This window comes from Dendrobates tinctorius, unplaced genomic scaffold (genome assembly GCF_039654945.1).
Source record: "Dendrobates tinctorius isolate UK_male_01 unplaced genomic scaffold, ASM3965494v1 ptg000129l, whole genome shotgun sequence".
Taxonomy (NCBI): domain Eukaryota; kingdom Metazoa; phylum Chordata; class Amphibia; order Anura; family Dendrobatidae; genus Dendrobates; species Dendrobates tinctorius.
Window position 1 is genome coordinate 49,259,717 of NW_027361797.1, and position 26,377 is coordinate 49,286,093.

The 26,377-nt window shown below is 46.2% G+C and overlaps 1 protein-coding gene across 2 annotated transcripts in view; it reads right to left on the bottom strand.

Moving 5' to 3' along the window:
- Positions 1 to 26,377, bottom strand: part of ADAP1 (ArfGAP with dual PH domains 1) — a 327,348-nt gene that overhangs the window by 29,024 nt on the left and 271,947 nt on the right. For both annotated transcript variants that reach the window (XM_073543118.1, XM_073543119.1), the window contains exon 5: positions 6,521 to 6,633. In XM_073543118.1, the coding sequence (XP_073399219.1) occupies positions 6,521 to 6,633 (113 nt within the window). The remainder of the gene's footprint in view (positions 1 to 6,520; positions 6,634 to 26,377) is intronic.

Here is a 26,377-nt window from a genome sequence, read left to right on the forward strand (position 1 = left end):
GATGTTGCCACCTGTTGAACAAATGTCTGAACCTATGCAATGTGATAGAGTTTTGTCTAGGGCGCAACGTCAGGAGTTCAGAAGGCGTAATAAGCTGTGTTTTTTTGTGGCGATGCCTCGCATATTATTTCTGTCTGCCCTAAACGAGAGAAACGTTCTGCACACACGTTTTCTGTGGGTGGTGTTCAACCCAAGTTTCTTCTGGCAATTACTCTGATCTGCTCCCTGTCCACATTTTCCGCCAAGGCTTTTGTGGATTCAGGAGCAGCTCTTAACCTGATGGACTTGGATTTTGCTAAACGTTGTGGATTTCCTATGACACCTCTGCGGACGCCTATCCCTTTGAGGGGTATTGATGCTACTCCTTTGGCAAAGAATAAACCTCAGTTTTGGACCCAGGTGGTAATGCGGGTCTCCCCAGACCATCAAGAAAATTGCAGATTTTTGGTGTTGCATAATTTGCATGATACCACTGTTCTGGGGTTTCCCTGGTTGCAAATTCATAATCCAGTTCTGGATTGGAAATCTTTGTCTGTGGTGAGTTGGGGTTGTCGGTGTGCCCTTAGTGATGCTCCTGTTTTCTCCACCTCTCCCCAGTCGCATGATGTTCCTGACTATTTGGCTGACTTTTATGATGTATTTAGTGAGAATGAGTCTGCGTCTTTGCCTCCTCATAGGAGTTATGACTGTGCAATTGAGCTGAACCCGGGGTGTAAATTCCCCAAGGGTCGGCTGTTCAATTTATCTGTACCCGAGCACGAGGCTATGCGATCCTATATTAAGGAGGCATTGGAGAAGGGTCATATTAGACCATCCTCTTCACCCTTAGGTGCTGGTTTTTTTTTCGTGGCTAAAAAGGATGGTTCATTAAGGCCTTGTATTGACTATCGTGCCCTCAACAAAATTACTGTTAAATATCAGTATCCGTTACCCCTGATTTCTGATCTATTCTCCAGAGTTAAAGGTGCTTGCTGGTTTACCAAGCTTGACCTCAGGGGGGCGTATAATCTTATTCGCATTAAGCATGGGGATGAATGGAAGACGGCGTTTAATACTCCGGAGGGACATTTTGAGTACCTGGTGATGCCTTTTGGGCTCACTAATGCCCCTTCTGTCTTCCAGTGCTTCATGAACGATATATTCCGAGACTTTGTGGATAAATTTTTGATTATCTATCTGGATGATATTTTGATCTTCTCCAAGAATTGGGACTCTCATGTGGAACACGTTCAGACTGTGTTCCGGATTTTGAGGGAGAATTCCCTGTATGTCAAGGGATCGAAATGCCTTTTTGGGGTACAGAGGATTTCATTTTTGGGATTTATTTTGTCTCCGTCAACTATTGAAATGGACCCGGCCAAGGTACAGGCCATTTATGATTGGGTTCAGCCCACTTCTTTGAAGGCCCTCCAGAAGTTTTTGGGTTTTGCTAATTTTTATCGGAAATTTATAGCTAATTTTTCTGGTACTGCCAAGCCATTGACGGATTTGACTAGGAAGGGTGCTGATGTACTGAATTGGTCTCCGGAGGCTGTTTCTTCCTTTCAGGAGCTGAAGCGAAGATTCACTTCTGCTCCGGTTTTGCGGCAACCTGATGTCTCACTCCCGTTTCAGGTGGAGGTGGACGCTTCTGAGATTGGTGCAGGAGCGGTGTTGTCCCAAAAAGATCCTGTGACATCTAAAATGAATCCTTGTGCTTTCTTTTCCCGAAAGTTCTCCCCATCCGAACGTAACTATGATGTGGGGAATCGGGAACTGTTGGCCATGAAATGGGCATTGGAGGAGTGGAGACATTGGTTGGAGGGAGCCAAACACCAAGTCGTGGTCCTGACTGACCACAAGAATTTGATTTACCTGGAGTCGGCCAAGTGTTTGAATCCTAGACAGGCTAGGTGGGCCTTGTTTTTCACACGGTTTGATTTTGTGGTCTCTTTTCTTCCGGGCACTAAGAATGTCAAGGCAGACGCCCTCTCTAGGAGTTTCCTTGCTGATTCTCCTGTTGTGACTAAGCCTGCTACCATCTTAGGCGAGGGGGTAGCTCTTTCTGCCATCTCGCCCGATTTGAGACATGCTCTGGAAGAGTTTCAGGAGGACAAACCTGAGCGTTGTCCCAGTGGAAAGTTGTATGTTCCTGACCAGTGGAGGAAGAGAGTGATGTCTGAAGTTCATTGCTCTGCATTGGCTGGTCATCCAGGTATTTTTGGTACTAGAGATCTGGTGAGTCGGTCTTTTTGGTGGCCCGCCTTGTCTCATGATGTCAGGAATTTTGTGCAGTCCTGTGGGACTTGCTCCCGGTCTAAACCTTGTTCTCGCTCTAGTGGCTTGTTGATGCCTTTGCCGGTGCCCAGGAGGCCATGGACCCATATTTCAATGGATTTTATCAAGGATATGCCTGTCTCTCAGAGAATGACTGTTATTTGGGTGATTTGTGATAGATTCTCTAAGATGGTCCATCTTGTACCACTCCCTAAGTTGCCATCTTCCTCTGAGTTGGTGCCCTTGTTTTTGCAACAGGTGGTTCGCTTGCACGGGATTCCTGAGAACATTGTATCTGACAGAGGAGTTCAGTTTGTGTCTAGATTTTGGAGGACTTTCTGTTCCAAGCTGGGAATTCAGTTGTCCTTCTCCTCTGCGTTTCACCCTCAGACCAATGGGCAGACGGAGAGAACAAACCAGACTTTGGAGTCGTATTTGAGATGTTTTATTTCTGCCGATCAGGATGATTGGGTTTCATTTTTGCCCTTGGCCGAATTTGCTTTAAATAATAGAGCTAGTTCTGCCACTTTGATGTCACCTTTTTTTTGTAACTTTGGTTTTCACCCTCGATTTTCTTCAGGGCAGGTGGAGCCTTCTGCCTGCCAGGTGTTGACACTGTGGTGGAAAGAATGCACCAGATCTGGGACCAAGTAGTGGATAAGTTGTCTCTCTCCCAGGAAAAGGCCCAGTGGTTTTCCAACCGGCGTAGGACCGTTGGTCCCCAGTTTAAGGTGGGTGATATGGTTTGGTTGTCATCAAAAAATATCGCTATGAAGGTGGCTTCTCCTAAGTTTAAGCCTAGATTTATTGGACCTTACAAGATTTTGGAGATTATTAATCCGGTCACTTTTCGGTTGGCTCTTCCTGTCACATTTAAAATTCATAATGTGTTTCATAAATCCTTGTTGAAGAGGTTTGTTGAACCAGTAGTTCCTGTGGTGGCACCTCCTGACCCTATATTGGTTGAAGGTAACATGGAATATGAGGTAGAGAAGATACTGGATTCCCGTCTGGCTAGACGGAGACTCCAGTATTTGGTTAAGTGGAAGGGTTATGGTCAGGAGGATAATTCCTGGGTCTCTGCCTCTGATATTCATGCTGAAAGATTGGTGCGTGCCTTTCATCAGGCTCACCCGGATCGCCCTGGTGGCATGGATGAGGGTTCGGTGACCCCTCCTCAAGGGGGAGGTACTGTTGTGAGTTCATTTTTCCCTTCACCATTGAGGTCTGATGAACTCCCTCCTCTGGTGAAGGAAGGTAGTGAGGCTGATTACCAAACACATGGGCAGCTAGATGATGACTGGGTGGCTGGAATTGAGGACTGGATATAAGGCTGCCGACGCCCTTCTTCCTGGCTGGTGATTTTCCTGCTGGATTCTTGGAGACCAGTCTGATTGCTGCATCTCAAAGCTAAGTTTTTCTGCTCTGCTTTGTACTCTTCAGTTTTGTTTTTGTTTTGCCTTGTTTTTTGGGAGTTCTGCCATCCCCGGCCGGGGGGTGAGCTGAACTCCATTTTTATCTCTGATCGGTTGATATTTTGCTCTGTCTTCAGAATATACCTGAGTGCTGATATAGTCTTTTGAAGCCTAGCAACTTCAGGGCCTGTTTTTCCTATCAGTCGGTTGGCTCATTTTGATAGGGTGTTTGCGGATGCAGACAGCAGCTTTCCTATCCTGTCCTATGTAGTTAGCTTGGGCCCCATCATTTGCTCAACCTATCTTTCTATCTGTGTTAGTGTTTTCATCTTGCTTCACCGTGATTATATGTTGGGGGCTGCCTATTGCTTTGGGGTCTGCTCTGGGGCAGTTTAGTTTTTCCCCTTTCTGTCTTTAGGCTATATAGTTCTCCGGCTGTGATCGAGGGGTCTAGGGCACCGTAGGAACCCCCCACGGCTACTGCTAGTTGTTGTGGATAGGTTCAGGGGTCTGCAATCCGATAGCTGCCAACCTCTCTGATTTTTCTGGACTTAGCTGTATTTGGTTTTTTCCTCCTTCGGTGACTCATCATAACACCCAGTGCTGCCCACTATATGCCCTGTGCTGCCCACTATATACCCAGTGCTGTCCACTATATACCCAGTGCTGCCCACTATATGCCCTGTGCTGCCCACTATATACCCAGTGCTGCCCACTATATACCCAATGCTGCCCGCTATATGCCCAGTGCTGCCCACTATATGACCTGTGCTGCCCACTATATGCCCAGTGCTGCCCACTATATTCCCTGTGCTGTCCACTATATACCCTGTGCTGCCCACTATATACCCAATGCTGCCCGCTATATGCCCTGTGCTGCCCGCTATATATGCCCTGTGCTGCCCACTATATACCCAGTGCTGCCCACTATATGCCCTGTGCTGCCCACTATATACCCAGTGCTGCCTATGCCCTGTGCTGTCCACTATATACCCAATGCTGCCCACTATGTACCCAGTGCTGCCCACTATATACTCAGTGCTGCCCGCTATATGCCCTGTGCTGCCCACTATATAACATCACAGGGTGTTCTCTCGTGCCCGTGCAGCACACCGCATGGCACCACTGGTCACACCTTGCCCTCTGATGCCCCATTCCTGGTACTGTGCCTATCAATACTAATGCAGATCCCTGGTCATTGTGTACGTGTGACTAAAAAGGGAAGTCTCACTACTAAGATCGTCCGTACATTGTGCAGTGACGTCATTGGCCGGTCACGTCCATGGCAGTCTATAAATTCATCAGAGATGCACAAGGAAGAGGCACACAAAGTATCTCTGTCCTGCTGCCATACATCATTGCTAGACAGATCCCACAGGCACTAAGGAAGCAAATGGGCCCACGGGGAAGGAGGGCACATAATTTACACGCCATTTATTACCTGCACACATAATTCCCACTCTCTCCAAGTCTATGGGTGGTGAGTCCTTTAGGCTCTTCTGTGTGGCCAGGAGGGCACCGGAAGAGGCCGTACATACTGTGGCACATAAAAGCAATGGCAACGACAGAGGTTGCACGGCTTCTCCTTCTGAGCCTAAGAGGTTTCCATTAGCAAGAACAATGTGATTATCGGCGGATCCTGCGGACATTTTAGGTCACGGGAGGGACGAGGTTGGCATTTAAATAAACTGAACAGGTGAGACAGTTCTATGGCACTGGACCCAAGCTATGAAGCCGCCAGCCGTCAGCTCGCGGAGCGGCGTGCCAAATGTCTGCCAGCAGATTTATGCCCTCTGTAAACATCGACATAAGCTCGGGCATGAAGCAGAGCAGCCTGACTGCCTTGTAAAACAAGATCTATCCGTACAGTAGTTAGACCAGGTTTATAATATTCCACATAATGGCGGGATAATGATTTAACTTCTTGATTATGTCGCACACCATGAACAAATGAACATCAAGACCTCTGGAGCTGGACTCGTAACCTTGAGATTGTTCATAGTGTTCAACAATTTTGTTTCTCGAGTCCTCGGACAGTTCTCTTCTCCTCTTTTTATTCTCCATTCTTACCGTGGCATGCACAATGCAAAGACTGAGTCAACTGCTCCCCTTTTTATCTGGTTTCAGGTGTGATTTTCATATTGACCACACCTGTTACTTGCCGCAGGTGAGTTTGAACGAGCATCACAAGCTTGAAACAAAGTTGTTTACCCACAATTTTGTTTGGCCCGTTTTGAGGGTTCTGTGTGAAATTATGTCCAATACGGCTTTTTTTTCCTCTTGTTTTGTTCCAATACACCGGACTGGATGGCACAGTCTGTATTCGGACTGTGAATGTCGGATGTGCCTAAGGGTATGTTCACACGCCGTCTTTTTCAGGTGGATTCCGCCTAAACTAGTAGTAAAAATAAAAAATCGCCAAAAAGAAGGAACACAATTCACAGCGATGTAAAAACGACTTGCTGCTCACATGTTCTGTCTTTTGTCTCTTCTTTTAACCTCTTCAGTCTTCCATAGTGAAGTGAGCTGACCATTTTTTTTTAGGGGGGGCCTTGCAACGCAAAGCCGCAGCAAAAACGATACAAAAGACGTCAAGGAAGAAGTAAAAACGCTTCCAGCGTTTTCTGCCTCAAACTCCAGGTAGGTACGCCGGCGTCTAAAAGACGTCATGTGCTCAAGCCCCAAGGACGGAATCACATGGGCTGTAATTTTAGGTTTTTGGTAAATCTTCTGCAAATTCTGAATGGCTTGTATGCGGATTTTGCCATGGAAATTGTGTGAAATTCCCAAACCCACAAGTAAATGCCCGATTCGTGCGCCTCCCCTGCACAAGGCATAATATCACTCACATCGTTTTTATTGAAGTATTTCAGCGCTCCTTCTCTTTCTGAAAGTACAAACTTCCTGCTGAGAAACTGTCCGTTGTCTCGTCCTCTCTTCCACAGAACTCCTTCTCGGTAACCTGCGAAAAAAAAAGAGACGTGATCAGCTTTTTCCATCCCGAAATCAATCACTCCTGACGTGGAATCCGGTGCTCACCTCCAGAGAGTCCTGGCAAAAAGACAGAGCGTGATTTATGTATCGTGCCCATTATGGAGCGCACACTTAGCATTAAGAAAAAGCACAGGGAGTCATCAGGAGTCCTCAACCTGCGGCGCTAATGCTGCAGGACTACAAATCCCAGCATACTCCCACAGCTGCATCAGGATAGGCGAGCATCAGCTGTACCGAAAAAAGCAGCGGGTAAAACCCGGTAATATATGTTGTCAGACTGCATTACTTTATAGGGAGTATATTGCTTTTTTTTCCCAGATAAACTACTTTATGTGCAGGGTAGTAACAGATCGTGGTATATAATAGACATCCGAGCTTGCCCATGAGAGCTGGCAGCCTGGCACCGAAGCATTGGAAAAACTGCAGGAGCCTGGCAGGTTCTCTCGGGCAGATTTATAGCTGCAGGTGGAAGACAGAGCTCCGGAGCGAGGTGCCCATCGCTCTTTGTCTGGAGTACAGCGCGACAACTTCACCTGGCCGCCTATGAGTCAGTATCATGGATGATGAAAGTTTAGAGAAGATCTCATTCTTAACTCTGCAGCAATGATGAGCAAACGTGCCGGGATAAGGTGTTATCTGAGCATGCTCAGGTGCTAACCGAGTGACTTTGGCACGCTCGAAAAATATGTGCGAGTCCCTGCAGCTGTTCGACAGGCGCAACACATGCAGGGATTGCCTTTTTGCTAGGCTATTTTTCGAGCATTGAAATAGCACAGAAAGAGGACTTAAAAATCCTCCAATAATAGAAAACAGCAAAAGAGCAAAAAGGTTTACCCGTCCATGCACAGCAGCCAGGCCAGCCTAGTAGTGACACCCTTCTATTAGCTCAGGCGGGCTGCCCAGCGCCATCAAAATGCATGCCGTGTGAACAGACACCACAGTTTACAAGATCACATGGCATGCATTTTGATGGCGCTGGGCAGCCCGCCTGAGCTAATATAAGGGTGTCACTACTAGGCTGGCCTGGATGCTGTGCATGGCCATAGTGTGAACAGCACCGCACACAAGTGTTTTATTGTGCATTAACATACCAGGCAACCGCCCCCTCCATGTATTGGTAGGCTGTGAGCGGTTGTCTCATCGGTATTCTTGCACCTGTGTTGCCATCTTAATTATATGGGTCCACTGCATCCTGCATTTGTCTGGAGGCCTGGACGGGTAAACCTTTTTGCTCTTTTGCTGCATTTTTCGAGCGTGCCAAAGTCACTCGGTTAGCACCCGAGCATGCTCAGATAACATCTTATCCCGGAACGTTCGCTCATCAATACTTGGCAGAGCTACATTTTGATTATTTGCAGATCCTGTTACTTTCGGATGGATCTGTCAACATTTAGTTCACTAAGTAATTCTCTTAACGCTTGAGATAAGCGGCATCAGACGTGACAACCTGATAGATGTTCCTCTGCGATAAGACACTAAAGGCTGACCTAAAGTGCCAATATTAATAAGTGTAATTGGTCAGCAGAACCGAGATGTCATGTAGGCAATCTGGCAGCTACATCCTCTACGCGCTGCGTGGGAGCAGATACAGCAGACTCGCTGCGCATACCTATGCAGACACCAACATTTTGGGAAGCTATGGACACCATAATTTAACATGCATTACACATGGGCGCTTGGTGAGCTTTACCATGCAAGCTAAGGTAAGACCAAAAGCCATGCAAGCTAAAGTAAGACCAAAAGCCATGCAAGCTAAGGTAAGGCCAAAAGCCATGCAAGCTAAGGTAAGACCAAAAGCCATGCAAGCTAAGGTAAGACCAAAAACCATGCAAGCTAAGGTAAGACCAAAAACCCTGCAAGCTAAGGTAAGACCAAAAGCCATGCAAGTTAAGGTAAGGCCAAAAGCCATGCAAGCTAAGGTAAGACCAAAAGCCATGCAAGCTAAGGTAAGGCCAAAAGCCATGCAAGCTAAGGTAAGACCAAAAGCCATGCAAGCTAAGGTAAGACCAAAAACCATGCAACCTAAGGTAAGACCAAAAGCCATGCAAGCTAAGGTAAGACTAAAAGCCATGCAAGCTAAGGTAAGGCCAAAAGCCATGCAAGCTAAGGTAAGACCAAAAGCCATGCAAGCTTAGGTAAGACCAAAATCCATGCAAGCTAAGGTAAGACCAAAAGCCATGCAAGCTAAGGTAAGGCCAAAAGCCATGCAAGCTAAGGTAAGGCCAAAAGCCATGCAAGCTAAGGTAAGGCCAAAAGCCATGCAGGCTAAGGTAAGGCCAAAAGCCATGCAAGCTAAGGTAAGGCCAAAAGCCATGCAAGCTAAGGTAAGACCAAAAACCATGCAAGCTAAGGTAAGACCAAAAGCCATGCAAGCTAAGGTAAGGCCAACATCCATGCAAGCTAAGGTGAGACCAAAAGGCATGCAAGCTAAGGTAAGGCCAAAAGCCATGCAAGCTAAGGTGAGACCAAAAGCCATGCAAGCTAAGGTGAGACCAAAAGCCATGCAAGCTAAGGTAAGGCCAAAAGCCATGCAAGCTAAGGTGCGACCAAAAGCCATGCAAGGTAAGGTAAGACCAAAAACCATGCAAGCTAAGGTAAGGCCAAAAGCCATGCAAGCTAAGGTGAGACCAAAAGGCATGCAAGCTAAGGTAAGGCCAAAAGCCATGCAAGCTAAGGTGAGACCAAAAGCCATGCAAGCTAAGGTAAGGCCAAAAGCCATGCAAGCTAAGGTAAGACAAAAAGCCATGCAAGTTAAGGTAAGACAAAAAGCCATGCAAGCTAAGGTAAGACCAAAAGCCATGCAAGCTAAGGTAAGACCAAAAACCATGCAAGCTAAGGTAAGACCAAAAGCCATGCAAGCTAAGGTAAGACCAAAAGCCATGCAAGCTAAGGTAAGGCCAAAAGCCATGCAAGCTAAGGTAAGGCCAAAAGCCATGCAAGCTAAGGTAAGGCCAAAAGCCATGCAGGCTAAGGTAAGGCCAAAAGCCATGCAAGCTAAGGTAAGGCCAAAAGCCATGCAAGCTAAGGTAAGACCAAAAACCATGCAAGCTAAGGTAAGACCAAAAGCCATGCAAGCTAAGGTAAGGCCAAAAGCCATGCAAGCTAAGGTAAGGCCAACATCCATGCAAGCTAAGGTGAGACCAAAAGGCATGCAAGCTAAGGTAAGGCCAAAAGCCATGCAAGCTAAGGTGAGACCAAAAGCCATGCAAGCTAAGGTGAGACCAAAAGCCATGCAAGCTAAGGTAAGGCCAAAAGCCATGCAAGCTAAGGTGCGACCAAAAGCCATGCAAGGTAAGGTAAGACCAAAAACCATGCAAGCTAAGGTAAGGCCAAAAGCCATGCAAGCTAAGGTGAGACCAAAAGGCATGCAAGCTAAGGTAAGGCCAAAAGCCATGCAAGCTAAGGTGAGACCAAAAGCCATGCAAGCTAAGGTAAGGCCAAAAGCCATGCAAGCTAAGGTAAGACAAAAAGCCATGCAAGTTAAGGTAAGACAAAAAGCCATGCAAGCTAAGGTAAGACCAAAAGCCATGCAAGCTAAGGTAAGACCAAAAACCATGCAAGCTAAGGTAAGACCAAAAGCCATGCAAGCTAAGGTAAGACCAAAAGCCATGCAAGCTAAGGTAAGGCCAAAATCCATGCAAGCTAAGGTAAGACCAAAAGCCATGCAAGCTAAGGTAAGGCTAAAAGCCATGCAAGCTAAGGTAAGGCCAAAAGCCATGCAAGCTAAGGTGAGACCAAAAGCCATGCAAGCTAAGGTAAGACCAAAAACCATGCAAGCTAAGGTAAGACCAAAAGCCATGCAAGCTAAGGTAAGGCCAAAAGCCATGCAAGCTAAGGTAAGGCCAAAAGCCATGCAAGCTAAGGTGTGACCAAAAGGCATGCAAGCTAAGGTAAGGCCAAAAGCCATGCAAGCTAAGGTGAGACCAAAAGCCATGCAAGCAAAGGTAAGACCAAAAACCATGCAAGCTAAGGTAATACCAAAAGCCATGCAAGCAAAGGTAAGGCCAAAAGCCATGCAAGCTAAGGTAAGACCAAAAGCCATGCAAGCTAAGGTAAGACCAAAAGCCATGCAAGCTAAGGTAGGGCCAAAAGCCATGCAAGCTAAATTAAGACCAAAAGCCATGCAAGCTAAGGTAAGGTCAAAAGCCATGCAAGCTAAGGTAAGACGAAAAGCCATGCAAGCTAAGGTAAGACCAAAAGTTTTTTTCTTAAATGCCATTACATGTGTTTGGTTTCAAATCCTATTAATATTTTATTATAAAAGAAAATTATCTGCTATTATGACCGCCAGAGAAAGCATGCACATGTCAGATTTTCGTGTAAATGCGCTACCCAATTATAAGGCCTTGGGGTATGTGTGCACAACGTCTTATTCTAGTGTCTTCCGTCTGATAAAGCGCTAAAATAAATGCTTACAAAGAATGAAGTCAGTGCATTCGATGTTCGGCTTTTTCTGGCAGCCTCGCAGAGATTGAATGGCGCAGCGGTTGGGCGTCTGACCCGCCATGCCATTTTGTAAGTTTATCAGAGGATAAAAATTCCCTTATCTGCTGATTGGTGAGGGTCCAGGCAGTCAGACCACCATCGACTACCACTGAGGAAAGGTGATTACTTGTTGCCACTGGACAACCCCTTTAAGCCATATCGACCATGTGGCATGGGTGCTACGACCTGCAGAGTCCATGTATGATTGACCTACTGTATGGGAATCCTCCGGTGGATGGAGAATTACGCAGAAGGCACGCGACGGTACAGCCGGGAGACCAAACACCGACATAATCTATAGTGACTGGGACCAAGACCGATCACATACAGAAACCCCCCAAAATTAGTAGACAGCTCTGCAAAGCACACACATTATAGGGGGTGCACATTTTTTTTCTCTCTGATAAACCATGGACCAAACTCTTCTGAAACTCGAATCTAAACCATTGATGAAACTCGGTCCGTTTTTCACATCCATGAAAAAAGGACATCAGAATGGGGACTTGGCAGTAATGTATTTACCGCCTCTGGGCTGTGGCACAAACTCTTAAGAATGAGATAAAGCAAGGTAATTAACGCAAAATGTTTGCCAAGTTTTACATATAATTATAGCCACTGCGCTTCAACCAACTTTTGTACACTAGAACAATTGTAATATACTTTCTTTACCCCCAAATTTTTGGGAGTGAAAATCTTCTGTAAAGTTATTGCTCCTTTCTAAACAACGTTCTGCCTGTTGTTGAGACTTATCTGTCTATAGTTAGAGACAAGCAGAACCCATTGAAGAAAGTGGGGGCGAATCCTTGCACATGGTAGAAAAGCTGCCGCACTGTTACCATGCCTGGATCTATCCATATCAGTCATTCGCTTGTTATATTGATTTTTCTACCTTCCTATCATCTCCCCAGGCGTATTTCCAATGTCTTCTGTTTCCCTTCTCACTTCAGATCTACCAGTTCTCGGAATGCTGAGCTCTGTATAACCCGTCCACACCACGGATTGGCAGGTTTCTGTGTGGGAGTGGAGTGGAGCTCAAGAATAAGGAGCAAGCTTACTAGTCCTCTGTGATTTTATCAAAAGCACAGCAAGCAGCCCAGTAAGTGACACATCGCTGGAGTCAGAGTCTCTGTCTCTACATTAAGCTTGCACAATAGTGGGCTATAGGTAAAAACCTGGAGTGGAAAACAGAAGTCATTAAAAAGTCTGGTGCTTGTTTCCTCTCCGTCTGGTGCTTGTTTCCTCTCCCAGTCTCTTCCAGGAGAATCTTTTTGGCCCCATCTGTTACCTTTCTTATAGATGTTGCAGTGCTAGGGAAAGGAAAATTGACTTGGGCTCCTGCCAATGGTGCCCCCCCTTTCTCTATTGACCCCTTTACAATATTTATACGCTTAGCAGCACAAATTGCAGACCCCGCAGTTTGCTCCGGTCCACACAATTTACATGCACGTCAGTGGAATTATGTAGTAAGGGTCCCTTCACTGGAGACCAATAAAGCTGTTTGATAACTTGAATATTATTGGTCCAGGAGGAAGAAATTACTAATAAACCAGGAATCCGCAGACCCATAAATTAAAGGATAAAAAGTATTTTTCATTCATAACAACCCGCGTTGTTTGTCTTGCCCTTTAGGTTGGCTACTTATGATTAAAAGAGGCTTAAAAGAGTGACTCAGCCTCTGTACTTTCCAGCGGTGATTTACAGTAGCGGGGGAATAAATGATGAATAATTCAGAATGGATGACCTCAGCGATCGATACTCCCAGACAGGATATTAATCAAATGATCAATTCCTTTCCATGACAAGAATCGCTGCCGCGTCTTAACTATAACCATCCAAACGCCTCAGACACCACTGTATCCACCTCACGGACACATTATCTGCTTAACCCCGTGTGTGCTGCACAGCAGCGGACTTAATGATTTATAGCTGATCTCGGTACATCTGGAGATCTGTGTAGAGGATAACAAAAAAGAAAATGCACCTTAGGTGTGATAGAAATGAAGACCAGTGCTGTTTATCAAAGGTATCAGCCTTTAAGGGGACCTTTCACCAGGTCAAAAGTAAGTATTTTTTGCTCTTATGTTATTCCCGCTGATCCTTTGAGCATTTCATTTTTTTATTTTTCGAAATCCGTCATACGAATCCAGAGATACGGGCCATTTTATTTAGTGCCAGTATTTTTGGTCTGTTCAAAAAGGGCGTGGCATCCCAAAGACATGCCCCAGAGGATCCTGAGAGCACCGCCCTTTCGGTTATGAGCATAAAAAAATTAGCACTGAATAAAAACGCGCATATCTCTGGAACTGTATGGCAGATTGTAAAAAGGCAAACAACGGAATGCTCAGCGGAGCGGCGGGAAAAAAATGAGGTGAAAAACTTGACAATTTTTATCTGGTGATAGTTGCTCTTTAAGAACAATTTACATGGACTGAAAACCGACAAATGAGAATGAAACATGCCGCTGTTCCATCACCAAATGAGCATTGTCTAATCAGATCATCTATGTCTGCCTAAACGCCATCGCTGTGTGCAGCACATCTCTCATCTAAACAGGGGAATGTGCTGTCGACAACACGCATGCTGCATCGGGAATGCATTAATGATTATTGTGCCCCTATACAGTTTTGCTGGATTGTGTGAATTGGACCTTAAAGGAGCACCGATGAACTCAATTATGGACAGAAAGGTTGGATTGTGCCCTGTGCTGTACCTTCTACCAGTAAGTAGCAGAGCCAGACAATGACTAAATAACAACCGCCATACAGTGCTCAGATAGTACCAACATACAGCGACATTAACACATAGATATTGTATGACACAGGATGCCATTTTAGTGCCATTAGAAAGGTAAAATAGATATGTGTTATGAATTATTATCAGCAAAAACAAAAATAGGGACTGTTTTTAACACTAGTCCCTACAGAGGCTGTCATCTCTCAACATTTCCATGCGACTAACCGCAGGTCACTTCTGATGTGGCCACTGCGGGGGAAAATGAGCAGCTGTCAGCAACCTCTCTGACAAAATCAGCAGAAGTCAGGCTGACAGGGATCAGCTCGTATACTAAAGGGACTCCTGTGATGAGATGACACCTTTAAGGAAGAGGACGATCAAGGGGTTGTTCGCTTTTCAGATATGTTACTGTATCTTTGCTTAAATGCATGTACGTATTTGGGGATAAAATCATTTTTGCAATTTGGGTTTCAGTAAAAATTTCGCACCATTTCCCTTCTATAGCCTCTCGCACTGCCTACTGCTGGCTGCGGAATTCGGAATGTCTCGATATCTGACATCTGTCATATCCCTATTAAAGGGGTTTTAGAATAAGTAAATGTTGCTTTAATTTTTATTTAAAAAATCAATAGTATAAATAAAAATTAGCAACTTTTATAATATATCTTATTAGAGAAATCGGCTCTTTTCTTCTCCAGGACTGATCTTTCAATCTCAAGTTATGGGGGAAAATCTGTATTCAGTGAGAAGACAGATTTTTCAATTACTGAGATAGGCGATGACAGTTGGTGCTTTTAAAATTCTATGGAGGTGGGAGGAGCTAGCGGAATACAGACATTCTGCCGCAAGCTCTCCAGAAATGACAGTTACAGTCCCTCCATAGAACTTTATGAGCACCAACTGTCATCCATCTCAGTAAAGGGAAACTCTATATTGACTGAAGACAGATTTGACTTGTGAATTGAGAATTTTGAGAGTGATCTATAAGTCCAGGAGGAGAAATAAGCAGATTTAAAGTTTCTTATTTGCACGTGTACTATTGATTTATGAAAAAAACAAACAAACAATAAAACGACGGTTACTCGTTAAATGATGGGGGACGTTACTCCGTATATCCAGCAGTGCGTGGCTTCATATGCCGAGTGGCGGCTCTCCCTGTTGAGTTTATTTACAGACAAAGCCAGCTTTGCTCATAAATCACTATGACAAATGCCGGTCGGATAATTATCATGCTCGGAGCATAGGAGAGAACCTAGAACTGGTCCTATGTCTTCTCTCATTTACAATCATATGATTCCTGCACAGGTAGTAAACTAATGCCTCCATCAACTAAGTATCAGCGCTTTTTTCAAACTAGAAATCTATGTAAAAATCTGTTTTTGCCCGGTCAGGTGCACTATAAAATCTGAGCATGGGGTGAATTGGAGATTAGTGATGAGCGAGCGAGCTGGGATAAGGTGTTATCTGAGCATGCTCATGTGCTCACAGAATACTATGTTCTAGTCCCCGTGGTTGCATGTCTCTTGGCTGTTTGTCAGCAGCAACACATGCAGGGATTGTCTATCAAACAGCCATCCATCCCTGCATGTGTTGCTGCTGTCAAACAGCCGCGGCGACTCGAACATAATATTTGAGCACGCCGAAGTCACTCGGTTAGCACTCGAGCATGCTCAGATAACACCTTATCCCAGCACGCTCGCTCATCACTACTGGCGATCAATGCATTATTTACATCACACAATTACTGACTGCAGCTCCATGATTCCGAGCAACCCAGCAAGAAATACTAATTTATTCCTTTTTTTTCAAATTTTTTGGCTTTGAACAATCTCCTTGCATATTGGTCTAATTGCTTTATCTATCAGTAATCAATCATCAGCCCCTGACTCTCAGTCTTACGCTTCATCCGGTGACACTTTGATGTCTTTATCCACTGAGACAAATTGATAAATATGTCCAATATTAGACAGAAAAGCTGAAAACCCAGTGTGGTAAGTAATCCCCATGCAGCGGCTCTTGAATACTTATGGAGACCTAAGTTTTATGAGAACGGCTGGGAGGAAAGAATTTTTTTTTAAAGGGATTGTCCACCTTAATTTTATTTTCGCAAATGATTTTGTGGCACCTAAGCAGCATAATGTAGGGGCAGAGACACTGATTCCAGTGATCTGTCACTTACTGGACTGCTTGCTGTAGTTTGATACAATCACAATTATTTCAGCAGTAGATTATCACTGGAGGGCTAGTAAACCCTTCCAGTTAGTCTTCCATATTTACAAGCTCTGCATAACCCCACATCTACCACTGATTGGAAGCTATCTGCCTATGCATAATAAGTGGTGTGGGCAGGGATATACAGAGCTCAGCATTCAGAGAACTGCAGCAGATAAAACTGTGATTTTATGTAAACTGCGGCAAACAGCCTAGCAAGTAAAACATCAGTGGAATCAGGGTCTCTGCATTATGCTGCTCTCAGATGAAGTAGCAAAAGCCTGGTGATATATTCCCTTTAAGGCATTGTTAAAGCAAATTATATTTTCAGTGGATCTTCCTTTTTACATAACTACGAGGATACATCGACGACTTGTAATGCCGTTTTTCGTGTGCGCTACAGACATGTCTACGGTACAGGTATATGTAGGGTCTAACGTAGCATGGCTCATTGTACTGATATTACACAGAACAGCAGATCCAAATGTGAGAAGAGAGAACAAGGACTAGAGCCTCAAAATCAGGGGCAAAATTCACTTTCTAGCACACGACGACGTTTAGGACCATGAAGCCCCCCCTTTTGCTGCAATCAGCATTATTACCCTGCGGGAACTGCAGCCATCTCAATGTCGACAGGGCTCGGGTCCGTGCTTTACTGATGTCTCATCCGTCATGGTGAACTTTATTTATTGCTCCTGAAAAGAGAGTAGATTCCACCATTGTAACCTCCCTCCCATAAAAAAGCATAAAAAGCTATTCAAGCATGGTCATAAAGGAACAGCATTCCATGAGAAACATGAAAGGACAATAAAAGCCTTTTATTTCCACCAATTTCCATTTTTATATGTCCATGAAACCATGGGATGCTGCCATATTTACAGCGCCATTCTTCTCCAGACCTGCCCACGTTTTGCATTCTCAATGGTGGGACGTTTTTGGCAGGAGCCCATGCCCCCTATTAAAGCCCAGCTCAGTGGGCTCCATGAATGTGAGATAGGTTACCAGGGAAGGTGAAAGTCCTACACACGTGGGTTCCGAGAGGCTTCATCAGGGGCCAGGAGATATTCCAATTCTTTCAGAAGTCTAGGAAGACATCCCTTGTTCTTGGAGCTGACCAGAGAGTCCGAGAAAGTTGGCAAATACGTCCTTACTCTAGAGCATTGCTTCTGGAAATGGATACCTCCGTCATACAGTGCACTAAGTGGCGGCACATGGAGCGCTTACGGTGGCTTAGTGTGGAGCTGCCTGGATTCTGTTTCTTGTCCTCCAAGCATCGATCTCCTAATTTGCACCAAAACAGAAACAACTGGCGCCAAAATTTCCCGGAACAAAAGTCGTGACTTTTTCTAGACAAATGGAGTATAGTTGGCCGGAAGAAATTCAGGATGAAACGGTTACATTTTGCGCTTTAGGTTTTAATGCCCATGTCATTGCCGGCAGCGTCCCTTAGACAGCAGCTGCCGGACCACCGCATCATCAATATTTAAGGTTGTGAAGAGAAGCCGTCTTCTGGTATCGTGCAGTCCCCTTTCACTCACGGCTAGCGATGACGGACTGACCTACTTTATAGAAGGTGCGGATTATGGAGACCGGCGGGATGGAAACACTCGATAGATGCAGAATACACAAAATCCATTTCTGTTCTGCTCTCGAATTCACTTCTGGAGATCCGTCATCTAGAAAAACTTAGAAGTCCTCTCGAATCAAGTAAAGAGAGCAGGAATCAGCAATCTGCACCGCCGTGGGGATATGGATTACATACAGAAACAGCATAAAGTGAAGGCGGGAGGCTCCAAACCATGATCCAAACAAGTCCTGGTGTGGTCCGCTAGGTGGTGACCCAAATCTCTGATTGGTCAATGTCCATCACTACCATTGGATCTCCAGATGACTCGCTCATACTCAAGTGCTCGGCTCAGCCAAGGGTTCATGTGCTTTCAATGGGGAGAGAGAAGAAATTCAACGTCAGATTAGTTCTAGAAATCCCCCCTCACATCATCTGTCGCGAGAGAGTCAGGATGAGAGAGGCAAACACTTCAGCAGACCCTGCCGAAATCAGCTAGTGGTCAGTGTCAAAAATCAGAGATACGTCCGATTGTGATGCAAGGGTCGGATCAAAATCAGTAATGGAAGTCAAGAGGTCTGTGAAAAAAAAATTAGCCAGCACTTGGATGACATCCGAATGCAGTCCAAGTTTCCTGGACCCTTAGAATGGAGAGGGTGGAGATTTTTTTTTCACTATGACACTCCGACCACACTCCGATCAGAATAATCAGTCCGATTTTCTCATGTGCGAAAAAAAATCGGATGTGTGAATGAGGACTAACATTCAAACTCTAAAGAAAAAAAAACTGTGTGCTGCGGCATCATGCATGAAAGATGGCGACTTTTCATAATGCTCAATCTAATATGCTAGGCTGGTTTCACACTAGCTTTTTTTGGTCAGCGCATCATGCGCGTACATGAGCATGCGTCCTGATCCCCTATCTTTAACATGGGGGCGCGTGGTCTAGCGTTTGCACGCGTTCGTATGCGTTTTCGTGCGCATGCGTTTTTTTGTAGTGTGCGCCCAGGCGCCGGACGCAACCTGTTCCATTTTTGTTCCGTCCAACTTGTCTCAAAAAAGCGCATGCGCACGGAATGATCAAAAATACACATTATAGTCTATGGGAACACAGGCATGCGCATGTCCATGCGCACGCCTGCGTTTAAAATCGCATGCGTTTTAAGAGTCAATATGGCTACAAACTGGTTAAAACGCATCTGCATAAAATAAGCAAACGCATGCAAAACGCTTGATGCGTTTTTTTGTATGTGTTTGGACTGCGCACTCAGCGCAGCGCAAAAAAACGCTAGTGTGAAAGTAGCCTTAGAGGGTTACCGCTGCCACCCATCCACATAAGAGACAGAAAGGGCATGAATAGGATTACAGAGCGGGCCCAGCGCCGCCGTCCTGCAGGTCTAATCTCTCCTAAACAATACATGATGGAATTAGCTCACACCAGGCAATCATTTCAAGTTATCGCTCACAATACAAGGCATCATGTCTGTGCCTGCCGCCGGCAGCAGCTGCTTGACTGACTGCACAAGTGCCAGATGCCTGCAGCTGGATATCATTGTTTATTTTCATAGCGTCAAACAATCCACAGCCACAATCCTACAGTGCCGTTACTGTTATGCGCCGCCTCGGCTATGGAGGAGGCTGTTTTGTTTTTCATACTTCCTGCCCTTTCAGAAAGAGTTCACGGGAGTTTTCTCACCATAAGAGGCTGGATTATAATGACAGGTAGCAGCTGATGACACAAGATAACCCCAAAAACAGTAGGCTATGCCACCATCTGACCATGTTGCCCCTCCTGTCGCAATGACCCTTGCACACGCTGATTAGATGCTTCAATACAAAAGACAGGTCGGGCACTAACCATTGTGGCTATGTGCATGTGTTGTTTCCTGAAACTAATGAAAGTATGAGTTTAAAAAAGCCCCAGTGTCCAGTGTTAAAATTGCAAGATTTCTATTTTTAACACAGATTGTGTTATGTAAAGAAAAAACAAAAAGATTGCAAAAAAATAAAAATACATATATTTATAGCTCTAACTATTTTGTCTGTGTGCATGTGTTGTTTCCTGAAACTGTGAGTCTAAAAAAGCCCTAGTTTTAATATTGCAGGGATTCTATTTTAAACACAGATACAAAAAATATATATATATATAACACAAAACCAGATTTAAACAATAGGTCATTGTGTGATGATAATTTCCCTTTAGGGTTATTCCCGTCTGTATGGATAGGTATTTTCAGATACGAGCGCTTTTGTAATTTACTATAGATTAAAATTACTGCCCCTTACCAAGGGGGATCAAGTACTGCTCTGGTCTGGCAAGGGTGGTTGAACATGTGCAGTGCTTACAAGCTCTTTGCCTTTAGCGCTTGAAAGTGCTGCTCTTTGGTGGCCTGGATTGTTGGAATGCTACCTTTTAGCTCCCGATCCAGCGCCGTTTCAGTCCCACGGTGCTCCATTGGGAGCGCAAAATTCGGAATTGTTCCGGATTATAAGATCTAGTGTGACTATGGAACATGGCAAGCTGGGGACCCAAGTGGAAAAATGAACATGGCGTATTATGGACTATATTATCTCATGGAGGTGTCATATGGCAACCTATGGGTGTAAAGTAGAAACCTAAATTAGGATCATCCCAAAATTAACGGAAATCGTATCTTGATATCCCAGGTCCTATAAAATACTTTCAATGCGTATTTTAGCAAAGAGCTGAAGAGCCACACGTAGCACGGTCAGGAGGCACACGCAGCACGTTCAGGAGGCACACGTAGCACGGTCAGGCGGCACACGTAGCACGGTCAGGCGGCACACGTAGCACGGTCAGGCGGCACACGTAGCACGGTCAGGAGGCACACGTAGCACGGTCAGGCGGCACACGTAGCACGGTCAGGAGGCACACGTAGCACGGTCAGGAGGCACACGTAGCACGGTCAGGTGGCACACGTAGCACGGTCAGGCGGCACACGTAGCACGGTCAGGCGGCACACGTAGCACGGTCAGGCGGCACACGTAGCATGGTCAGGAGGCACACGTAGCACGGTCAGGCGGCACACGTAGCACGGTCAGGCGACACACGTAGCACGGTCAGGCGGCACACACAGCACGGTCAGGCAGGACACGTAGCACCGTCAGGCGGCACACGTAGGATGGTCAGGTGGCACACATAGCATGGTCAGGCAGCACACGTAGCACAGTCAGGAGGCACACATAGCACAGTCAGGCGGCACAAGTAGCACGGTCAGGAGGCACACGTAGCACGGTCAGGAGGCACACGTAGTACGGTCAGGTGGCACACATAGCACGGTCAGGTGGCACACATAGCATGGTCAGGCGGCACACATAGCACGGTCAGGCAGCACACGTAGCACGGTCAGGCGGCACACATAGGATGGTCAGGCGGCACACGTAGCACGGTCAGGTGGCACACATAGAATGGTCAGGCAGCACACGTAGCACAGTCAGGAGGCACACATAGCACAGTCAGGCGGCACACGTAGCACGGTCAGGAGGCACACGTAGCACGGTCAGGAGGCACACGTAGTACGGTCAGGCGGCACACGTAGCACGGTCAGGTGGCACACGTAGCACGGTCAGGCGGCACACGTAGCATGGTCAGGCGGCACACGTAGCATGGTCAGGCAGGACACGTAGCACGGTCAGGCAGCACAGGTAGGATGGTCAGGTGGCACACACAGCACGGTCAGGCGGCACACATAGCACGGTCAGGCAGCACACGTAGCACGGTCAGGCGGCACATGTAGGATGGTCAAGTGGCACAAGTAGCACGGTCAGGAGGCACACATATCATGGTCAGGCGGCACACGTAGCACGGTCAGGTGGCACAAGTAGCACGGTCACGTAGCACGGTCAGGCGGCACACGTAGCACGGTCAGGCGGCACACGTAGCACGGTCACGTAGCACGGTCAGGCGGCACACGTAGCACGGTCAGGTAGCACACGTAGCACGGTCAGGCGGCACTGATGCGTTTCCAGAGCTGTTTAAAACGTTCCAAGCACTTTGGCAAATAAATAAAGAGTGTGACTGTACGGCGGCCGTCCTGTCGGGACTGATATTATCAGAGACTTGTTTGAATAATTAATTGCAGCAGGGAAGTTCATTCATCATCTCCCCGGCGAACACCTCTCTTTGATTCATGACTGACAGTGTAAGTTTTAATGGTCTGTTGGCAACTTCTTTTGCAGTAATTAACGCTCGCTCATGAGGGTCAGATGTCTATTAAGTAAGTGGGGACGTCTGTCTGCTGCGGACGTGACGCGTGAACTCGCTACTGAGATTTTTTTATTCTCGCCATTAAGGCAGGTGTGTGTAAAGATGGGGTCATAGGAGGCCTCATTAACCGGGCGACTCTTCTGCTTCTCAAAGTCAAAGTCTATCCTCAGCATCTCAAAGACAATGCCCAAAACACAACTGCAAACTAAAGGTGCGCTTGCACTTTAATAGATCGTTCAGTGAAGACATTGTTTTGGCCCGTGTCAGGGATCCTGGAGGATTAAAGATTCACAAGCCTCTCGTCCAGCCGTCAGAGACAACTCACCTGGCCGATGGACCAGAGTCCCATGACTCAATCCTTCCATCTCTAGTGGTATTATTTGCTTACACAAGTTAAGGTGTGATGGTCATTGTGCGACACTTACCGTAAAGGAAATGTGTCATCAGAAAATGACCAACTGCTTACATCAGGTTGTAATTTTAACATTTGTGTCATTTTTTTTTAATTTTTAATACCATGACCTGAAGTACAAAAAAAAAAAAAAAGGTTGACATGGTGCAATTTTTTGTATTGACCACCGATATTGCTCTACATTCACACTTCTTGTTCTTTCAGGAAATGAACGTGCGCATTAGCTGCAATACACTGACTGAGACTGAAGTGCCTAATGATCATATGCAGAGATCATTGGGAAAAGGGGGAAGACCTGAGCTGTGACATTATCTATTGTGAATGGTGGATGCTGCGTTCACATACTGTATATACACTTATTATCACTCATTATCATCCTGCCTGTGACGATAATGAGACTTCTGAAAAGTCCTCTCTAGAAATCAGGAAAAAGGAAAGTAAAATTGCAAGAATTCAACATTTAAAAAAAATATATTTAACACAAAAAAACCTGATGTAAACAGCAGGTAATTTCCTGCTTGTAAATTCCCTTTAACATATTTTGAGTGAACGTGCTGGGATAAGGTGTTATCTGAGCATGCTCGGGTGCTAGCTGAAAGTCTTCAGGGTGCTAAAAAAATATGTTTGGGTGCCCGCGGCTGCGCGTCTAATGGCTGTTCGACAGACGCAACACATGCAGAGGCTGCCTATTTGTTAGACAATCCCTGCATGTGTTGCGGCTGTCGAACAGTTGCGAGACATGCAGCCGCGGGCACTCAAACATATTTTTCGAGTACGCCAAAGACTCTTGGTTAGCACCTGAGCATGCTCAGATAACACCTCATCCCAGCGCGTTCACCTATGTCATGTATGTATATACATACTGTATATATACTGTACACCTGATCACCAAAATATACTCTATAAAAACAAAAGAAAAAATCATAGTAAATTCTGGGACAGATTCTGCTTTCATCAGAATAGTGAGCTATGGATGCTGCAGTAATCCTCTGTGACCACTCACGTCAGAATGAAATGTGAAGAGGCCATTACAGCTAATGCTTTCCATAAATATCTTTTTTTCCAAGTATTTTCATCCAGCTCATTTTCCTAATGAGTGTCTCGGCCTCCTGAGGACAGGGAATGTATCTGTATGATATGAGGGCAGGAATTACTGTTGCCTTGATATACAAGGGTCAAGGTTGCAAATCAGGACATAATCATATTTATATCAGTCATGTTATTCAAATTTGTGCATGTTCAACATCAGAAGGTGAGACGCCCAACTCCCCCTGCAATGGTCTCGAGATAAGAATCGCCGCCGTAAGCTATGAATGGAGTGGAAAAGTGCATGGGTGAATTATGCACCATTCAGTTAGGGCGAGCGGATCACTCTTTCATGACTGTTGAGGCTTCCAATGGAGAGACGCCCAGCAATCAGACTCTTACCACCCATTTAAAACCCTTTAAAAAGTGTTGTCCAGCCTTAAGCTACAAGTCTGCAGTCACTCTATGTGACCGCAGACTTGTGAATCCTCGCATTGCGCACAGTGCACGCTGTGAGGATTCTCCGGAGCACGACCGCAAGTTTGTGATTTGCATACATGAGGTCACATGCAGACTAGACATGTCCAGTCTCACTCAATGCAAATGTCTAGTCGTAATGTGGCCAGATGTATTCACATTGCATACTTGTGGTCACATGACAGCTCACTCCCAACACTGGAGAATCCTCACAGCGCACAGTGCGCGCAATGTGAGGATCGAAAGCTTTTTTCTTTAATAAAAGTGTTTGTATTAATTAAAAATTTTCCAAACATACATAATGCATAGTCAAAACCATTTTGAAAAAACAAGGGGAAGGGATGGGAAAAGGGGAAGAAAGACATGGACGCAACACAAACAGTCGGTCACCTTACCGATGAAACATAACATAAAAGCATTTCTCTTTGAGAATCATTTCAATATATACATTTCTATCATGCCTAAAATATATACAGGACCCATACCGAACAGTCCTCTAAATCAAGCCTAGTCTATGTCAAGGATCGCAAGTCTGAAGTCACTTAGAATGACTGCAGATATTCTGGTTATCTATAACCACCACTAGATGGAGCTTTGGAGCTTACTGTATACTTTTAATACACTGGCACCCCCTAGTGGTGGCTGCAGATAATAAAAATGTTATGCTATTTCTATGCTGGGGAATGGAGGCAATGTATTAGGAAAAAAAAATACACAGACAATATAGCATTGGTGTCCAACACGCAGTAAACCTCCAAATGTGCATACAGACCTCTCTTTCAACTGGGGCCCTTAGTGAGCTGTCAGGAGCCACATGAGCTGTACCTTGTGTGTGTGTATTTTGGAACAAGCATTCTGATAACATTAGAATTTTTTTTTTGCAAGATGAAAAAAAAAAAACTCCGCGCTCTGCTAAAATTAACACGTGTTTAATATCGGCTCATCTTGGTCTTTTACTGCCCCTATAAATATATATATGATGGAGCTGGCAGGTCATTACATGCACAGATTTATCTCCCGGCAGACGGAGAACCATGTCCGGCATGTTCTGAATATTAGATTATGCAGTATGGCTGCATCTCTGCGTCCCATCACTCATGTCTATGTGAAGTCAATTCCTATTTTAATACAATGGAGCTCATCAGATGCGCGGTCTGGTTACTATATCGAGGCCATTAACCTCGTCTAGTTGACGCTTATGGCCAAAACCTGCTTGATATTGCAGTAAACCTATAATTGGAAACCCAGGCAGACGCTGCTCGTAATTTGCTGTCCTGAAAGATCTCAACGAACAGTGTACAACAAAAAAATAAGAGAAAAAATGGAATGAGTCATCTCTCCCCTGGACGGTCGGGTGATGACATATGCCGAAATACACGCGGTAGCCATCCAGCCCCGGCGTGAAGTCTGGCAGCCTTATACTGTCCATCCAGCCCCGGCGTGGAGTCTGGCAGCCTTATACTGGCTATCCAGCCCCGGCGTGGAGTCTGGCAGCCTTATACTGTCCATCCAGCCCCGGGGTGGAGTCTGGCAGCCTTATACTGGCTATCCAGCCCCGGCGTGGAGTACGGCAGCCTTATACTGGCCATCCAGCCCCGTCGTGGAGTCCAGCAGCCTTATACCATCCAGCCCTAGCGTGGAGTCCGGCAGCCTTATACTGGCCATTCAGCCCCGGCGTGGCGTCCGGCAGCCTTCCAACAGCCTTATACTGGCCATCCAGCCCCGGCTTGGAGTCCGACAGCCTTATTCTGGCTATCCAGGCCCGGTGTGGAGTCCGGCAGCCATATACTGGCCATCCAGCCCCGGAGTGGAGTCCGGCAGCATTATACCGGCCATCCAGCCCCGGCGTGGAGTCTGGCAGCCTTATACAGGCCATACAGCCCCTGCGTGGAGTCGGGCAGCCTTATTCCATCCAGCCCCAGCGTGGAGTCCGGCAGCCTTATACTGGACATCCAGCCACAGCGTGGAGTACGGCGGCCTTATACTGGCCATCCAGCCCCGGTGTGGCGTCCGGCAGCCTTATACTGGCCATCCATACCCTGCGTGGAGTCTGGCAGCCTTATACTGGCCATCCAGCCACTGCGTGGAGTCCGGCAGCCTTATACCATCCAGCCCCAGCGTGGAGTCTGGCAGCCTTATACTGGACATCCAGCCACAGCGTGGAGTACGGCGGCCTTATACTGGCCATCCAGCCCCAGCGTGGCGTCCGGCAGAATTATACTGGCCATCCATACCCTGCGTGGAGTCCGGCACCCTTATACCATCCAGCCCCAGCGTGGAGTTCGGCAGCCTTATACTGGACATCCAGCCACAGCGTGGTGTACGGCGGCCTTATACTGGACACCCAGCCCCGGCGTGGCGTCCGGCAGCCTTATACTGGCCAGCCATACCCTGCGTGGAGTCAGGCAGCCTTATACCATCCAGCCCCAGCGTGCAGTCCGGCAGCCTTATACAGGCCATCCAGCCACAGCGTGGAGTCCAGCAACATTATACTGGTCATCCATACCGCGCGTGGAGTCTGGCAGCCTTATACTGGCCATCCATACCCTGCGTGGAGTCCGGCAGCCATATACCAT